At 48.0% G+C, this 18,728-nt stretch overlaps 1 protein-coding gene across 1 annotated transcript; it reads left to right on the top strand.

Moving 5' to 3' along the window:
• Positions 1 to 4,121: 4,121 nt before the first annotated feature.
• FCN3 (ficolin 3) lies at positions 4,122 to 13,914 on the top strand. Its single transcript, XM_036742795.1, is given in 10 exon segments — positions 4,122 to 4,224; positions 7,127 to 7,231; positions 7,535 to 7,579; positions 8,377 to 8,412; positions 8,980 to 9,107; positions 10,265 to 10,315; positions 10,317 to 10,398; positions 12,813 to 12,947; positions 13,674 to 13,814; positions 13,817 to 13,914. Coding segments are annotated over 10 exon segments (924 nt in total).
• The last annotated feature ends 4,814 nt before the right edge of the window (positions 13,915 to 18,728 follow it).

The raw sequence follows: 18,728 nt of genomic DNA, 5'->3' as shown, positions 1-18,728 counted from the left end.
TAACATCAATTAGCTTTTACAAAGGGATATTTATTTCAAAGATATAGCCAGAATGGAGGAATAAGCATCTCCAGGGGACATTTCACCTTATACCACCTCAATCTCTGGGAAGAGTGGGATCAGATTTAATGCATTAGCCACATAGCACTGGTACCACCGAGTTCACATCCAAAAATGTGGCATCATCTCAGAGGGCTGGGTCTTCTCTTCCTTGAGGCATCAAAGTTGGGTCGGCTGCAAAACCTGGTGTGGATTCTACTGTCAGAGTCGCAGACCTCATGGGACTCACTCTCCCAACCCTTTGAAACTCACAAGGTTGTAGCCTCCTAGCCTAAAACTGAAGGACAGACACTGAGGCAAAGACCCCCATGGGGTCTGTGGTCTTTGAAGCTCCTCCCTGGTTATGTGTTGCAGCCTGCTTATATCCACCGGGCACTTCTTCATTACCCTCTAACCAGCTAGGTGACACAGTGGGTAGAAGCCTGTAGCACTACAGGGCTTGTAGTTGGGGAGACAGCCCCAGACACTAAGAGTCCCTGGCCAAGTGACTTCACCTCGGTCTGCCTCAGTTTCTCCATCTGTAAAATCAAGATAATAGGAGCACCTGTGCTATTATTAAAATATTAATTATTAAATAGATAATATTTATTACCTATTATTGTGTGCTATCTATTATATTTTATTATATATTATATATTTACATTAAATATAAATTAAAATATTAAAATTAAATAAAACTATTAAAATATCACACGTGTAAAAAAAATCACAGAGGGAATAAGTGCTGATTAAGCCCATGTTGTGTACCAAGTGCTGTGCTAAGTGCTTTACAACTAGTATCTTATTTGATCCTCAAAAGGACCCTGGGAGGTTGTTGCTGTTCGGTGGTATCCAACTCTTCATGACTTCTTTTGGGTTTGTTTGTTTTTTTAGCAAAGATACTGGAGCAGTTTGATATTTCCTTCTCTAGCTCATTTTCCAGATGAGAAAACTGAGGCAAACAGGGTTAAGTGACTGGCCCAGGGTCACACAGCTAGGAAGTGTCTGAGGCCAGATTCCAACTCAGGAAGATGAATCTTCTTGACTCCAGGCCCAGCGTGCTGTGTACTATAGTGCCACCTAGCTGCCCTATTGACACAGAAAAGACCAATTAGATGAAGGATGTCTATTGTCCAGATAATGATGGGCATTTGAACGAGCACCCTAAAAAGCTTGGCCATCAATATATTTACCTGGGATGGCAGTACAAATTGGCAAGTTGTGTTGCTGAAGCTCCTAACTTGGCCCAGAAACTCCTCACAGCTCTCTTCATTGCCATCTTCAGGGCCACATCTCCCTGGTGGGGCCCAATGGATGGGCAATGATCTCATTAAGGAAACTATAGACAGACCCTTCTCTTTCTGTCCTTCTCAGCTCTGATTTTCTCCAATTACTTTCCAAAGGCCTGAGGGTTGCAGTCCAGGTACATGAATTGGCCAAGAAATAATCCATGGGGCTAATACAGAGTGCTTAGACTCAGCATGGCCCTGGGCTGAGAAGGCAAACTTGGAGTCAGAAAAAAAGGTATGTGGCTTTTATTTTTAAAGCAGTATTGGTGGAGGGAGGAAGAGGATCATGGGATCATAGACTAATAGGGATGGAAAGAATCTCACAAGTCACCTGGTCTCACCCCCTCATTGAATGGATGTGTTAACTATGATCACACTGCTAGTGTCTGAGGCTGGATCTGAACTCAGGGCTCCCTGACTCCAGATCTAGTGTTCTATCCATTGTCAGTGATTTAAAAAAAATGTAATGCTTTTAAAAACCTCACTGTTGTGTCCAAGTGACTCAATCAACCTCCCAAGCAAACTCTCATTTCTTTGGTGGTGCCAATCCTGGTATCTTTTATGCTGAGTACATTGTTATAATCCATGCCTGTAGTTAATCAGGCCGGGGTTAACACTACCACCCCAATGTTAACTAGCTTTGTTGTTGCTGTTGCTTCTATGATTGAATAACTGACATGGAAACTGTTCAAGCAAAAAAAAAATCAATGTATTGACCATTTCTGAAAATGTATGCGCTTTTCTACACCTGTATTCCACCACCTGTTTGACAGAGATATCAAAGGCAACCTTCACCATCAAGTCTTCTAAGGGCTTACATTCAACAGAATCCTGAAGTCTTTCCAGGCTGTTCACCTTTACGTAATTGTGTAAATTTCTATGTATATCTTCCCAGGCTTCTCTGAATGATTCCTATTCATCCCTTCCTACACTGTTTGATTATACTCGTATTCCACAATTTGGTCAGTGTAACAGCAAGCACCCTGGCATACCCAGGACAGCCTGCTAGAACAGGTTCTTTGATCTGCTTTTCTTAAAGGAAAGGCAACTTTAAGGAGGTCAACAATCTTACTTTAATTACATTCACTAGTTCAGGGGAAAGGTCAGCACCCTGAACGTGGAGAAAATACAAGCAGAGAAATTAGCACAAAGATCAACAGAAAGAGCTCCGACTGTCTGATCAAGGTAATACAACCACCTACACAAACCACTAGATCAGGCGAGTACCACTACATCTGAGCAGTTGCGGGGGCGGGGGGCTCTTAACAAATAGCTACTCAGAGTCCTGTCCAGGGAATCAAAAGGTCCTTCTCATGAGCAAGACCCCCAAAGCAAAATACCAACCTCAGAATATATATACACTTCTTAGAGCCAGAATCACAACCCTAGTGACTCAGTGCCTAATTAACTTAGTACCAAAAGGTATGAAAGCCTTCCCAAAAGCAAGCCTCCTAGTATGCAAGCCTCCCCCTAAATCAAATTCCTCCCCCAATGGGCTCTATGTGACTCAGGATGTATCACAGCTGTGATTGAACACATATGGTCACATAGGCCTATTAATGGTCAGGAAAGATCTTCATATTCCATTAATATTACAGTCAGCTATTCCCCAACCAAGGGGCACCCGTTTACTTTCCTGTCAGTTTCATAAGGACCTTTTTCTTAAAATGGACCTTTTTCTCTATCATTGACCTCCTTAGGACATATGCAGAGTGGTAGGATCAAAATATTTACACAAGGTAATTTTGAGAGTGACAGAGAGGAGAGAGAGAGAGAGAGAGAGAGAGGGAGGGAGGGAGGGAGCACTGTTGAACAATACCAACTAGGAACATCAAGAAAGGCTTGCCATAGCAGGTAACTTCTAAGATGTACCTTCCTTGAAGAAAATGAAAGATGCATTAATTCCTCTATCCCTATTTCTCTAACTGAAAAACAAATTGAATGCTAAAAATAAAGAAAAATACAGATGATTTTGAGCTGGAGGAGAAAGGGCAACCAATCCCAGCCCCTCATTGTGCAGGCAGGACAGTGGGGACCAGAAAGGTGAAGGGATTTGCCAGAGGTCACCCAGGCAGGAAGGAGCAGGACCAGGTTTCTCTGGTTCCAGGGGGCCTCCCAATCAGGACAGCCCAAACCCCAGAGCAGAGCTCCCATGGCTATGCAAGAGAGAAGTGATCCAGCGGCAGCCAGAGTTTTCTTCATTCTTCAGCTGTAATGCCCATCTGGTCATGGTTATCTTCTCCTCTGAGAAGTGCTTGGGGAGGTCACATCCTGCCAGGTGCCAGCATCCAGACCCAGGAGCTTCTGACCTCTTGAACTCAGGAGGTTGTCACCCAGCCCAAGAACATCCACCTTAGGATCATCATTTAATCACCTGTGCTAAAGTGTGCTAACACAAACCAGAAGAAACAGGTGTGGCCTTCAAGTCTCGTGTCAGGCTCACCTAGATGAGCAATGCTCAGGATGCCACATGTAAGCAGCCTCCACAGCTGGGTGGGAGCAGATATCCTTTCCCTCCTCACTCCCTCACTGGAAGTCTGAGGAACAGTTTGAGGAGTCCTGGCATATTCAATAGATAGGGAAAATTTTGGCAAAGCTCCAGGGCTGAGGATGAGGGGAAGGGACAATTTGTTCCTTCTAGGGGTCACCAGACTGGGGGGAATGCCTGCTGCCTGCCTCACGGCTCCAAGGCCAGGGTGGGACACTCTGTGGGAACAATCGGGGAAGTTCCTATTTACAGTCTTGTTTGCCCCCTAGTCTATAAGTGGAGGACTCTGCCCCCAGACTGATCCCATGGGTGCCGAGAAGATGGAGCTTCCATTGAAGGGAATCCTGCTCTTGCTTCTGCTCTCAGGATTTGACTTCATTGCAACCCAGGAGCCTCCCGCCTGCCCAGGTAGATATCTTCTCCTCATACCATTCCTTCCCCTGCTCCAACCAGGACAGGGAACACCTACTTGCCACTTCATTAGACAGGTGCCATTGAAAGGTGGGGGCTCCAAGTGCATATGGTAGGAGATGGGAGAAAAGGAAGAGCAAAGATCCCTGGGAGAAAGTAGCAGCTGAGCTGCTGTTTTGGAGGATCAGGAGGACTTCTCCTGAGAATCCGAAGGGGCCTCAAAGGTTATTTAAAATCCAATTCTTCCTCCCCCAGTGATTTCAGAAAGAAGGACATTGGGACCCAGAGAAAGGAGGTGATTTGCTGAAGGTCACACAGCAAGTAGATGAAGAGCTGGGATCAGAACCTCCATGTCCTGACTTAGCCCAAGGTCCCTTCCATTACAGCATGATCATTGGCAGATAGAGGGAGGACAAGGGAACAGGACAGGAAAGGTGCCTGGGGCTTTAGAGAGTTTGAGGGTCCTCCAGGCCCAACTTCAAACATTTGTTGTTGTGAATCACTTTCAGTCATGTCTAACTCTTCATGACCCCATTTGGGGTTTCCTTGGCAAAGACACTGGAGTGGTTTGTCATTTCCTTCTCCAGCTTGTTTTACAGATGAAGAAACTGAGGCAAACAGTTAAATGCCTTGGCCAATGTTCCACAGCTAATGAGTGTCTGAGGCCAGATTTGAACTCAGGTCCTCCTGACTGCAGGGCCAGAGCTCTATCCACTGCACCACCTAGCAATCCTTCAATAAATATTAGGTACTTACTAACAGAGACAAGGAGAGAGAGTTCCAGGCATGGGAGACAGTGGGACAAAATGCCCAGAGTTAGGAGACTGGAGTATCTTGTTCAAGGAGCAGCCAGGAGACCAGTGTCATTGGATCAAAGAGTACTGAGGGAAACTGGGATGAATTAGAGCCTCACTTGCAAGGTGTAAGAAGACCAGAAAGGTGGGGGAGGCAGGTTATGCAGGACTTCTAATGCCAGTGGATCCTCAAGGGCCGGAGAGCCAATGGGGTTGATTGGACAATCAGGTAATGTGGTAAGAAGGGCTCTTTAAAGAAGGCCACTGACAGCTGGAAGGTGGATTGGAGCAGGGAGAGACTTGAGGCAAGGGGACCCCCACCCAGCAGGCTATTGCAATAGTCTAGGCATGAAGTGATGAGGGCCTATACCAGGGGGGTGCCAGTGTCAGAGGAGAGAAGCATATATGTGAGAGATGTCACAAAAGCAAAGTGCATAGGCCTCAGCAACAGATTGGATATGGGGGGATGAAAGAGGCGAGGCTAATATCTGGGCTGTGAACCTGGGCACCTGGGAGAATGGTGGTATCCTCGACAGGAAGGAGAACGGAGAGTTTGGGGGGAAAGATGAATTCCCTTTTGGACATCCTGGCCCTCTTCAGTTTAGATCTTTTTCATTCAACAACATCGGGCCTGGATGCAAAAAAGGCAAAATCTGTGCTGGGCTCAGCAGGGAAGAACCCTGAGGATCTGGAATCTGGGAGGGTGGGGGCTCAGGAAGGGAGGGGGCTTGTGGAGAGGGCACCTAAGCTGGGAGGGCCAGTGCAGTTGACCCTATCCCCAGCCTGACACCTGACTCTCTTCAATTCCCACCCCCTTCTCCATCTGTTCTTTTTAACTCCTCCCCCTCTCCCCTTGGAGGGAGGAGGATTTGAGCTGGGCATTGAAGGATGAGCAGGATGTCAAATGGTAGAGATCCTCTCAGTCCTAGAGGGGCCAGTGACTTGTCCAGGAACAGCCAGGTAATAGTTTGTTGTTGTTGTGTCCTGTTTGACTCTATGCGGTTTTCTAGGCAAAGACATGGGAGTGGTTTGCCATTTCCTTCTCTGTGTCTCATTTTATAGATGAAGAATGGAGGCAAATAGGGGTTAAGTGACTTGTCCAGGGTCACAAAGCTAGTCAGTGTCTGAGGCCGGCTTTGAACTCAGATCTTCCTGACTCCAGGCTTAATGCTCTAACCACTAAGTAATAGAGTTAGGGTATAAAGCAGCTCCTAGGCCCAAGTCTAGACCCAGGGCTCTCTCCACTAGGCCACACTGCCTCAGCAGAGTGTCCCAGGAATGGTGAAGAAGGCACACAAAGGCATAGAGGGTAGCAGGAGAACAGGGATAAGCAGCCCAGTCGAGTTGAAGTAGATGGTATGTGAAGGGAGGCTCGGGAAATAAGTCAGTATCTGATTGTGGGAGACCTTGAATGTCAGGGAAGGGGCTTGACCCTAGAGGTAGCAAAGGAGAGGCCTCCTGATGGGCCTACTGTGTGCCTGGTAGCAGGTGCGGGGGGGATGCAAAGACTCAATGAAATGGTCCTTGCCCTTGGGGAGACTATGTTTCACTGAGGGATACAGTGAATACAAAGTAATTCCAGGGCACTGAGGAGCCATAGAATGTTTCTCAAGCAGGTATGTGATAAGGTAAGATCTGCCCACAAAAAGGCTTTGGCAATTTGTGCAAAGGACAACGTAGAGAGGGGAGAGGCTGAGGGGCAGCGAGACCTGTCTGGGGGCTCCCTAGGCCTGAACTGGGGAAGTGGCCACCGGTGATCGGCCAGGAGGAGGTGAGTATGAGAGCTTGTGAAAGTGTAATAATAAGCAATAAATAAAGCTAGCAGTTATAGAGCTCTTTGCCAATGTTATCTCATTTGATCCCCATAATGACCTGGGGGGGGAAATACTATTATGGTCCCCATTTTGCAGATGGGAAAACTGAGGCAGACAGAGGTGAAATTACTTGTCCAGGGTCACACGGTTAGTTATATCTGAGGCCAGAGTTGAACTCCAGTCTTCCTGGCTCTAGATTCAACACTCTATGCTCTGTGCCACCTAACTGTCAACCTGCCCTCCATTCCCTTCCCCCCAACTCCCACGATTCCATTGTCCTTCCTTCTACAGAACCCAAAGCTCTGGATACCAGCGAAATGATTGTTCTGCAGGGCTGCCCAGGACCCGCAGGGGCAGCTGGAAGCCCCGGTGAAAAGGGGGCACCAGGCTCTAGAGGTGAGAAAAGAGACGTGGGAGAGGGTCTCCCTCTGTCCTGAGACAGAAGGATGAGATGCTTCGGGGGGTGGGGCAAGGCCACATGTGGCCCCTAGGTCCTCAAGTGTGGCCCTTTGACTAAATCTAAACTTCATAGAACAAATCCTCTTAATAAAAGGATGTGTTCTATAAAACTTGGACTCAGTCAAAAGGCCACATCCAAGGACCTAGAAGGCCACATGTGGCCTCCGGGCTGCAGGTCCCCCACCCCTGCCTAGATAGTCCCAAGAAGTGCCAGGCTTATGGGTAATGCACTTGTTTCAGGACTGCCGGGGTCACCAGGGAAAGTCGGACCCAAGGGGGAGCCTGGTGAGTGAGTCCTCTCTCAATCAGGGCTCCCCGGCCTCTCTGCTCTGGATTCGCCCCCTCTGCCTCAGTGGGCATCTGTGGGAGAGAGGCAGCCAGAGGCTGGGGAGCTCCCAGGTGCTTCTGGCCCCTCCTCAAATAACAGCCAAAGAGCTCCAGTTCACAAGAAGATCAGCCAGCCTTAAGGTCCACCAAGACTGTTCCATGGCCATTATCTCAGCCAGTCCTCAAGTTAGTTACCATGGGGATTAACCTCTTTTTATATGTGAGGAAACTGAGTCCCAGAGAAGTAAAGAGACTTGCCGCTGGTCCCACAGTGGTAAAATTGGGAGCAGGCCTTGAACCTGATTCTTCCTGAATCTAAATGTTTTCATTCACCGATATAATTGTTGCTCATCTTGCAGGTGAGGAAATTCAGAACTGGAGACTGTAGTAAGCGCCAGAAGTGGGATCTGAACCCAGCTCTCTTTGACTCCAAAGCTAGGGCTTCCCCACCCCACCCCCCAGCTGCTCCAGGCACTTGGTTCTTCCCTCTAACAGAAGTTGAATTTCCCAGAGTGGGAGGCTTTAGGGAGAGGGACGAAGTCTGGATGAGCCCTCCCACTCTCCTCACCTGAACCCCTCAAACTTTCTGGGGTCCCAAGTAGGCCTCCTCCACTGCTCAGGCTGCCCCAACCTCACATATACCCCCCTCCCCAATCCTGACCATTACCTAGGGACAATGACCAATTACTGGTCCACTGAGGTAGCATACAGTTTGGTCCACTGAGGTAACATACAGCTTGTTCCCCTGGTGCCAGGAGATGCAATGGACATGTTGAAGCAGTGCCAAGCAGGTGAGAAGATCTCTGGAGGAAAAGAAAGGTTGATTCCTGAGTGCCCTTGGGATCCACAACTGCGGGGAGGCAATCATCCCAAGCCTAGGCTGGGTGCCTATTCCCTGAAACTTCTAAAAACTGTTCTAAATCTCTCCTCCTCTGAAACCCAAGACCCTCCACAGTGAGGTGTGGGAGATGGAGGCACAATTTGGAAACCAAGGTAGCCTGTCTCCAGTCTCTTGAGCTCAGCCCCGGTTCTAACACTAATGGGTTGGGGGAAGGCCAAGAGGGGAATCTTTTAAGAGTCTTGGGGTTGCAGTCCCTGGGGAGGGTTGCAACAAGAGTTCTGTTATGAGGTAGGAATCAGGGACCCCTGGTGGGATTGGAAGGGGGTCTGTTAGGAAGGGGAGAAGGAATTGGGAGAGGGGCGAGTGCTGGCTGGCTGGGAAGGGGCTGCTAGGAGTCTTGGGGAAAGCCGATGGGTGGGGCAGACTGAATGGATGAAGGGACTGGAAGGGGGAAGGACATTGGTAGGAGAGGGAGCTGGAAGAGGCACCACAGTCCTGGCCCCTCTGACTCACCCAGGACCCCAGGACTGCAGAGAGCTACAGAGTTGAGGAGCCTCCCTGAGCAGCTGGTACCGGGTGTGCCTACCCAATGGCAAGGTCTTGCCTGTCTTCTGTGACATGACCTCTGCTGAGGGGGGCTGGCTGGTGAGTGGGGCTGGGCTGAGGCAGGAAAGCGAGGGTACCCTGGGCCTGCACCTCTCTGACTTGGCCCCAAGAGGGAGTTAGAGCCCCATAGAATGGGGCTAAGCCTTGGTTGGTTGGATTCTGCCTGGCTCTGGATGAGACTAGAAATCTCAGACATCAGCCCTGCCCTCAGGGAAGTTGATAATCTAATTGGGGACACAAGAGACAGGCACATAAGAAATGGACAGAGAACACCCCCAAACAATGGGAGTTCCACAGAAGGAGATGCCTGTGTGCTGAAGTAATGGGTGGTGGAGGGGGCTGCCTGGAGGAGCTAGGACCCCCGCAGGTCTCTGGAGGATAAAGGAGGGAGGCTTTCACCAGATGGAAGGGGTGAAAAAGAACCAGTCACTGGATCAACCAACCAGCAAGATGAAGTGCTTACTGCACCAGGCCCAGGACAGCTAGGTGGCCCAGTGGACAGACTGCTAGGCCTGGAGTCAGGACGACCTGAGTTCAAACCCAGCCTCAGATACTTTCTAGCTGTGTGACCCTGGGCAAGTCACTTAATCCTGCTTGCCTCAGTTTCCTCATCTATAAAATAAGCTGGAGAAGAAATATCTTTGCCAGTATCTTTGCCAAGAAAACTTCAAATGAGATCATGAAAAGTCAGATACAACTGGAATGACTGAACAACAAATACAACAACATTGCCAGGAACTCTGCTAGGCTCTGGGGGTAGAAAAACGAAAGGAGTCATCCCTATCCATGCAGTCCCTTCTGGGTGTGGGGTTGTGCCCAAATGACTTTGAGCTGGAAGGGTCCACTTGGATGAGACAAGGGTGGGAAGCTAAGGGCCCCCCAGAAGTGCCAAGGGCTGTTCTCTCTGGTCTTGCCCACCCTTCCTCAAACCCCAATTACACTTTGAGATCCGCTATCCATCAGGCTCTTTTATGACAAACATTTCCTGAAGTTCTCGACAAAAATTCTCCCATGGGGTGGGTGGGATTCATTGTGAATACTCCCCTGATCCAACAGACTCTGCAGGCTTGAAGCCCACCCTTCCTCCCTCCCTCCTTTCTGAAGAAATAAGGACTGGGTCCCCTGGAGGTCAGGGAGCAAGGAGCTTTTCTCTTCTGGCTGAGTCCTCAGCCCCTGGACCACGGGTCCCTCACCAGGTGTTCCAGAGATGTCAGGATGGCTCTGTAGATTTCTACTGACCCTGGGCAGGCATCCTACAAAGCCAGTTTTGGGAGCCAGGAGTCCGAGTTCTGGCGTGGAAATGAAAACCTGTATCATCTTACCCATGGAGGTAAGCACTCCAGACCCATGCCCTTCTGTACCTTGGCCACCCCAAGAACCACTTCTCTGAGGCTTGCTTCTCTTTCTCAGATCTCCATTCAACAAATATTTATTGTTCCAGGAAACTGGGCTGGGTCCTGGGGAAACAAAGAGAAATAAGATGCAATTTTTGCCCTCAACAGTTGACTCAGAGTACAGTGGGGGATGGGGGGGTGGGGAGAGGAGGAACTGAGAAGCAGCTAATACAGGGACAAATGAGATAAGAGCAAAGGGTCATGGGACCTTGGCAGAGCTGCTTCCTCTCCACAACCAACTATTTTGGCCCTAGGTGAAGAAATTTCTCATTGGTTCTGGTTCTTGGTCCAGTCGCCAAATTTTACAGATGGGGAAGCTGAGGCACAGAAGATATGACGTGCTCAGACTCGCCCCAATAATAAGAGCCAGGATTTGAGCCTGAATCCAGACAGAATGGATGCTACCAGGCAAAATACTGTGGGGAATATGAAGGGAGGTGTGTGGAAAGGACACTTCCACCATATATCTAGGGTAGAAGCAGGAAAGACCTAATGGAGAAGCTGGCGTGTGAGCTGGGAGAAACCTTCCCACACAGAAATCCCAGCATCCTAGACCCAAAGCTGCAAAGCACCTCAGAGGCCATTTAGTCCAACCCCCTTGTTTTACAGATGAGGCCACTGAGGCCCATGGAGGAGTCTCATAGGGTGCATGAGGTGTCTCAGGGAGTAAAGAGTAGAACCAGAACTTGAACTCAAGGCCTCTGACACTAAATCCAGCACATATTTCACTCTTCCCCACTAATTGCAAATGGGAATTCATTCTAGGCACTTAGGCACAGAGATGGCAGGAAGCAGGACAACTAGGCATTAATGATTCCTCAGGATATTCTCCAATGGAGAACCCTAGGGATCTGTGCTTGGCCCTGGGCTGGTTCACATTTTCATCATTGTCTTGGATAAAGATTCATCAAATTGGATTTTAACACCAACTAACACACTGGAAGTCAGAATCAGGATCCGAAAAGATCTCGACAAACTAGAGCATTGAGCTGAGTTGAGTAAGATGAAATTCAAAAAGGATAAATGTAAAGTTTTACACTTGGGTGCAAAAAATTAATTTTACCATTACCATGTGGGAGAAGAATAATTAGATAGAAGTGTTTTAAGGATGAGATCAGAGGTTTCATTTGACTGCAAGCTGAAATGGAGTGAATAGCATGATGTGGCAAACAAGAAAGTTAATGAAACCTTAGGCCCCCAGTAAGATGAGCGTAGCTTCCAAAAAATAAAGGTGATCACCTGTCTGTATCCTGCCCTGGTCAGACCAGGAACTGAGCTGTGTTCAGGACTGGGTGTAGTAGTCTGAGAAGGGCAAGGAAGAGTATCCAGAGGTGGGTAGCCAGGATAGGGAAGGGCCTTGAGCCCATGTCATTTGAGTAATTAATTAGTTGAAGGGACTGAAAATGTTTAGCCTGGGGAAGACCCACTATTTGAAGGGGGCAGGGGGCAAGTGGAAGAGCGATTGCACTGGTTCTGTTTGTGAGAACTCAGAAGGTGCTGAGGGACAGCTCTAGGCTCCATGTTGGGAAATCTTGCTAATAATTAGAGATATCCTCAAGTTGCCTTCAGAAGGAGTAGGTTCCCCATCTCTGGAAGGCTAGATGACCATTTGTTGGGGATGTTGTGGTGGGGTTTAGGTACAGGTTGGACTAGATATCCTCTGATGTCCCTTCCAACCCTGGGATTTTGTGATTCTATGAAGTTCAATGTTGAGGAGTAAACCCACTTTGCTTACAGCATGAAGGGGAAGATAGTGAGGCGAGGCAGCCAGGATCCAAGATGTGAAAAGTCTTGGATCAGGAATTTATACTCTACTTGGTAGGCAATGGGGAGTCATTGATGGTTTTTAAAGAGAGGAGTAACTGGGCAGCAGATTGAAAGATGGTTTGGAGAGGGAAGAAGCTGGAGAAAGGTCCTGTCCCTTCATTTTACAGATAAGGAAACTGAGGCCCAGAGGATGTGACTTGTTCAGACTCACACAGATAGCCAGGATTTGAGCCTAATTCCAGATATAATGCTCTTTCTACCCACACGATGCTACCAGGCAAAATGCCGTGAGAAACATGGCTAGGGTGATAATTCAGGAGAAAGAAGATGACTGTGGTCCTAGCAGCCCTGCTATGACAGGAATTTGGAAATAGGCTGGGGAAAGGGTGACCATCTGGTTTCCCCAAGAGCCCTAACTAGCTTGGAGAATATAGGGCCTAAGCCCAAAGTGCTGGCATTCAGGGGCATGCCCTTGAATCCTCTTCAGGGATGACCATGCCCACAGATCATGTGTGACTCCAACTATTTTTGCTGGGGGTAAAGGAATTCCTATTTATCCCTCTGCCTTTTCCCCACCCGGAAGCACCCAAGGAACTCTGAGTGGAACTGGAACACTTCAATGGTACCCGAATCTTCGCCCACTACCAGGGCTTCAGGATCCTGAGCGAGGCTGACAAATACCAGCTGGTTCTTGACAAGTTCCTGGAGGGCACTGCGGGTAGGTTGGCAGAGGGAGCAGGAACTGGGGCCCCCGGAAGGACGAACCAGGAAAGGCTGTTCAGAGATATAAGGGCCATTGGGGAGGGGCTGAAAAGAAGGAAGTGAGCATGGTGGGCAGGGTGCCACCTTCCTCAGAGCCTTGGGGACAGACCTTTGGTGTAGAACCTTTTCATCTAGTTTTGGCTACACAGAAAGGGCCGGGGAGCTGGAGGACCTGAGAGGCCTTGGAAAGTGATGGAAGGAGAGGTGAAACTCACTGATCTCTAGAGTCCCTTATAATAATTTAGACGCTGGTTCTAGAGCAGGCAATATGATATCATGGAAAGAACTTGGATTTGGAATCAGAGGGCCTCAACTGGAATTCTTACTCTGATACTTATGATGTCATTTAACCTCAATGGGCCTCAGTTTCCTCATCTGTAAAATGGAGTTGACCTCTGAGGCCTCTATATACTCCAAGTCCTACCGTCATTTTGATTCCACCCTACATGTTCTAGATGCAGAAAATGAGACCCAGATTGGAGAAATCACTTCTTTGAGATCACGTAGAAAATTGGCATCAGAGCCAAGATTAGAACCCAGTTCTCCTGACTCCCAGCCCATTACACCACACTGCCCCTCTTTAAGAACCTGTGCTTGGCTAGAAGGGGGTGACCCGGGAACAGAGAATGAATGGGAAGACAGGTTGCCAGAATGAGCTCTCTTTCTTGTTTGCCCCCTCCAGGGGATGCCTTGACTTTTCATAATAGACATTCCTTCTCCACCTATGATGCTGATAGTGACACCAGCAAGGGGAATTGTGCAGTCACTGTGGCGGCGGCCTGGTGGTACGCCAACTGCTATAAATCCAACCTCAATGGGCGCTACCAAGTACCGAGGCTGGGGCACACAAGTATGGCATTGCCTGGGACACGGGGCTGGGAGTGGGCCACCCCTACCGTAGAACCATAATGATGCTCCGTTAGACACCTGGCGGGTACTGGCAGGTATCAGTGCTGGAGCATCCCATGTGACCTTAGGCAAGCCGTGTCCTCTCTGCAGGTCTCTCTAAGGTCCCTCCAACACTGATTTTTTTTTGTGTTCTAAAGTTCCTCCTCATTTTGACAATCTGTATTCCTAGGATGCTAACAGCTCTAATATTTTATGTTCTAACAATCTGTTATAAGGTCTCAGCTCTAAGTTAAGCCAACAAGCTTTTATTAATCACTTACTATGCTCCAAGCTCTGAGGATACAAACACAAGCAAAAAGCCTGGAACCTCCAAGGGCTTATATTCTAATGGAAGAAGACATAATATAAAGGAAACTGATGAAGCAAGATGAGGTGGTGGGTGGTGAGAGCTGTTCCCACCCTTGGGCATGATGGGAAATTCCAGAGAATGAAAGCTATTTGGGTCCTTCCTCAGACTGGAGGTTCTGAGAAGGACTCAGCAATGGGAGAAAGGGGCTACCCTTCTCAAACATATTAGGTTCTAAGTTCCTTACTGGTTCTAACACTTTACCTTTAAGGTTCCTTCTGACTCTAACATTCTCGTCTCTAAGGGGTTTCTGGTTCTAATGTTATCCGAGTTCCTAGTTCTGTTCCTTCGAATTTCTGGCTCTTTTAAGACATTCTATCTCCCCAGGTCCAGCACCAAACTCAGCTCTGGCCTCTAGATAGATGTACCAACTACAGTGCTCTCTGATAAAAAAATAAAATCATTGTTAAACTTCTTGGCCTCTCCCAAATGCTAGCATTCAAAAGAATCACTCTCCTCCCTTTGTTACCTATCTCTCTTGCCTCACCCCCCCTACCCCCAACATGCTCTAGAGCAGAAGTTCTAGCCTGGAGCCTGTGAACATAGAGATTAGATAGATAGATAGATAGATAGATAGATAGATAGATAGATAGATAGATAGATGGATAGATGGATAGATGGATGCATAGATAGACAAATAGATGGATGGATAGATTAGAGACAGAGAGAGAGAGGGAGAGAGAGAGAGAGAGGTGGATGGACAGGTAGGTAGGTTAGTAGGTAGGTAGATGGCACCACCTAGCTGCCCCCTTTATTTATGTGGGTAATATCTATCAATATTTACCATATTAGAAATTAAAACATCTTAGTATCATTATGAAAATAGTTTTGACTTTGTGGACCTCCCAAAAGTCCCTGGACCATACTTTGAGAACCTCTGTGAAGGTAAGCAAGAAAGAGAAATCATAAGGGACTTACTAAAGTTGAACTGTTTTGTTTACATTCCTACATGGAAAGATGATGTGCATAATTCATGAGACCCTTCTCAGTATTAGGGTAATTGAAGGAAATATACATATATATAGACAGAGGGCACAGGGTGAGTTGAATATGAAGGGATGATATCTAAAAAAAAATAAAATAAAATTAAGGGGTGAGAACCTCTGTTACATCTAAGGAGGGAGGAGTAAAAGGACTGCAATAGTGAGAGCTCAGTTGAGATTTGGAAGCATCGATTTGTAGTGGACCTAAACAGTACAGTTGTATGATTTCACTGGCAGCTAGGTGCCACCATAGTGAATAGAGCACTAGGCCTAAGTCAGGGAGACTCATCTTCCTAAGTTCAAATCTGGCTTCAGGCACTTACTAGCTGTGTGACCCTGGGCAAGTTACTTAGCTCTCTTTGTCTCAGTTTCCTCATCTGTAAAATGAGCTGGAGAAGGAAACGGCAAACCACTCCAGGATCTCTGCCAAGAAAACCCCAAATGGGGTCAAGAAGAATTGAACACAGGGCAGCTAGGTGGCGCAGTGAGTAGAGCACTGGCCCTGGACTCAGGAGGACCTGAGTTCAAATTCGACTCAGACATTTGATATACTTACTAGCTATGTGACCATGGGCAAGTTACTTAACCCCAACTGCCCTGCCTTCCCCCCTCCAAAAAAAAAAAGAATTGAACACAACTGAACAACAAACATAAGCAAAAGCCTTTCGGGGGGGGGGGGTCTTTAACAATTTTTAAAAGTGTGAAGAAGTCCTGAGACCAAATAATTTGAAAACCGTTATTCTATCACAGTCTCCTCTCAACTAGCTCATGAGGCAGCTAGATGACATACTGGACAGCACTTGGAGTCAGGAAGACCTGAGTTTAAATCTGGCCTCAGACACTTCCTAGCTGTGTGACCCTGAGCAAGTCACTTAACCCTGTTTGCCTCAGTTTCCTCATCTGGAAAATGAGCTGGAGAAGGAAATGGTGAACTGCTCCAGTATCTCTTCCAGGAAAACCCTAAATGAGGTCATGAAGAGTCGGACATGTCCAAAAACGACTCAACAACAACAACAAATGACTTCACTGTTGTTAACCCTGGAGTAGAAGCAGATAATTTGGATGGTGATCTGGAGTTTGCTATCTGGAAAGGCACATGCAGCGATATGACAAGGGGAGAATGATTTGAGGAGGGAGGAGAGTGTCAAAATGAATTAACTGTGGCATAAAATGGGGGATAGAGGGAAATGAGGCCAGAGCAGGACTGGGAAAGCTAGGAAAGTGGAGTGACTAGATATTATAATGAAGATACAGAATAGGCTTAGGAAGGATGAGGCATGGAGAGAGATGGCAGATTACAGTGAGGCTGTGGTCAGAGAGAAGAGTTTCAGAGTTATGGGTTGTGGAGGTGGGTCACTGGCAGGTGTAGACACCCAGGGCACAACGATGCCTCCAAGATGGAGTGGAGGGGCAGGTCATGAAAGTTGAGGATGATGAAACTGGAAGAAACAACATGTGTATTCGAGTCTCCGAGTATAAGAGCAGGGAGTTGGGGCGGAAAAGAAGCCTGGGAGCCCTGCAGGTACTAAACTCCTTGGTGAATGAGGGGAAATTGACCTGGGATGCTGATAGATAACTAACTCCCCCATCCAGGATCTAAATAGGGCAACACAGATAGTGGGTGACCCTTGAAAGAGAAGTAGATGCTTCCTGGTGGGGGAAGGGGAAGGTTTGGAAATAGCAGTGAGGAGAACAGAGTATGCCTATACCTCCTGGTTCAGTGGGGGAGGGGACAAGATGGGGAGATGAAGGGCAGGGAGTGACGAGAGAAGGTCCTGGGGAAGGAAGCCAGGGATGCAGCATCTTTTGGGGATGGGGTGGGGGTAGGGTGGGCGGAGGCAGGGTTCCCCTGACTACAAGATAGCAATCTAAGAAGTCTGATAAGAAAAACAGCTTATGAACTAGGGGAGGCATAGAGCATGATGGAATGTGTCCCTCAACTATGAGACTATGTGTAGTAGGTCTGAATGTTTGTTGAATAAATGTCTTCCATCTCCTCCCTCCTTTCCCCTCAGCAGACAACCTCCCCAGCTCTCCTCCCAGACATCTATTTTCTTAGGGAGGGAGAGGAAGCCGGCTAGGGGAAGCAGTAGCTGGCAACCACAGGCCAGGGTTGGGTTCTGACTTGTGTGCAAGTGGGTGGGGACATCAGCCCTGGCCAGGGATGGGCAAAGCCCCACAATGTGTCTAGTTTGGAGACTCGGGAGGAGGAAAAATGAGATGGGCAGGGCCACACCCCAGCCACCAGAATAGGGAGGAGCTATTCTTGCCTGATTCTCCAGCTCCCATGCCACAAGAGGAGAGTAGAAGCTGGTTTTTCAGGGATGTCTGGGAACTGGGACACACCCTGGCTTACTCAAAGTGCACCCCCACACTTGCCCTCCCCCACAGTATTTGTCTGCCCCTGCAAACACATATATCCTTGTACCTACGAGGATACGCATCTGCAAAAGTGTATACGTGTCTGCAAACAAAACATTCTTGTACACACACATTTAAATTCCTAGCTCAGTTTAGTTTCCAAAGCGTGTTCATTTGACATCATAGGTGGCAGAGGTACCTCCAGAAAAAAACAAAAACAAAAACCGTGGATCTGAACCAGAGGATCTAGGTTCGAATTCCACCGCTGGCACTTACTCTCTGTGTAATCTTGGGCAAATCACTTAACCAGGGTCCCTCACGCTCACAATTCCTGTAGGGAAGTATTATCATCTCCGTTTTACAGATGAGAAGATAAGTGATTTGCCCAGGAATCAGCACATAGTAAGTGCTTAATTAATAAATGCATATTGACTAATCATCAGCATTGCTAGCATGTACATATCCCTTTAAGGATTGCTGAGCATTTTCCGTATGTAATCCCATTTGTTAATCACAACACTTCGAGACAAGTGCTAGTATTATCCCTATTTTACAGATGGGGAAACTGAGGCTGAAAGAGATTAAGTGACTCCGCTGGGATCACAAAGCTAGGTGAAGAATGGATGCAGTGCTGGGCCTGGAGTCAGCAAAACATGAGTTCAAATCCAGACACCTACCTCGGACAAGTCATCTAACCTCAGTTTCCTCACCTGTAAAAAGGTGATAATAGTGCCTCCCTCCCAGGGTTGTTGTGAAGCTCAAATGAGATAATAATTGTAAGATGCCCGGCATATGGTAAGCTCTGTATACGTTAGCTGTTACTACTGTCGGAGGTAGGATCCTGATTTAGGTGTTGGTGCTGCTGCCCGCGGTGCCATCTCACAGCTAGCCAGGGTCTCTAGCGGCTGGGACACAAATTCCACGGAGAGGTCGGGACTGAGCCTGACCGCGGAGGACACTGCAGCCCTTATTGGGGAACTGGCTTGGCCACGAGACAGAGGTAGGAAATGAACAAGCCGGCGCGGCGCTCGGGCTCGCCCTTTCCACGGCCCCACCCTCTTCTCTCCCACATGCCGGCTAGCACCCTAGAGTCTGCGGCCCACGGGCGTCCCCGGGCACACGGCCCAGGCTCCCGGCT

Source organism: Trichosurus vulpecula, chromosome 2, assembly GCF_011100635.1.
Source record: "Trichosurus vulpecula isolate mTriVul1 chromosome 2, mTriVul1.pri, whole genome shotgun sequence".
Taxonomy (NCBI): Eukaryota; Metazoa; Chordata; class Mammalia; order Diprotodontia; family Phalangeridae; genus Trichosurus; species Trichosurus vulpecula.
This window is presented reverse-complemented; position numbering and strand designations above follow the sequence as displayed.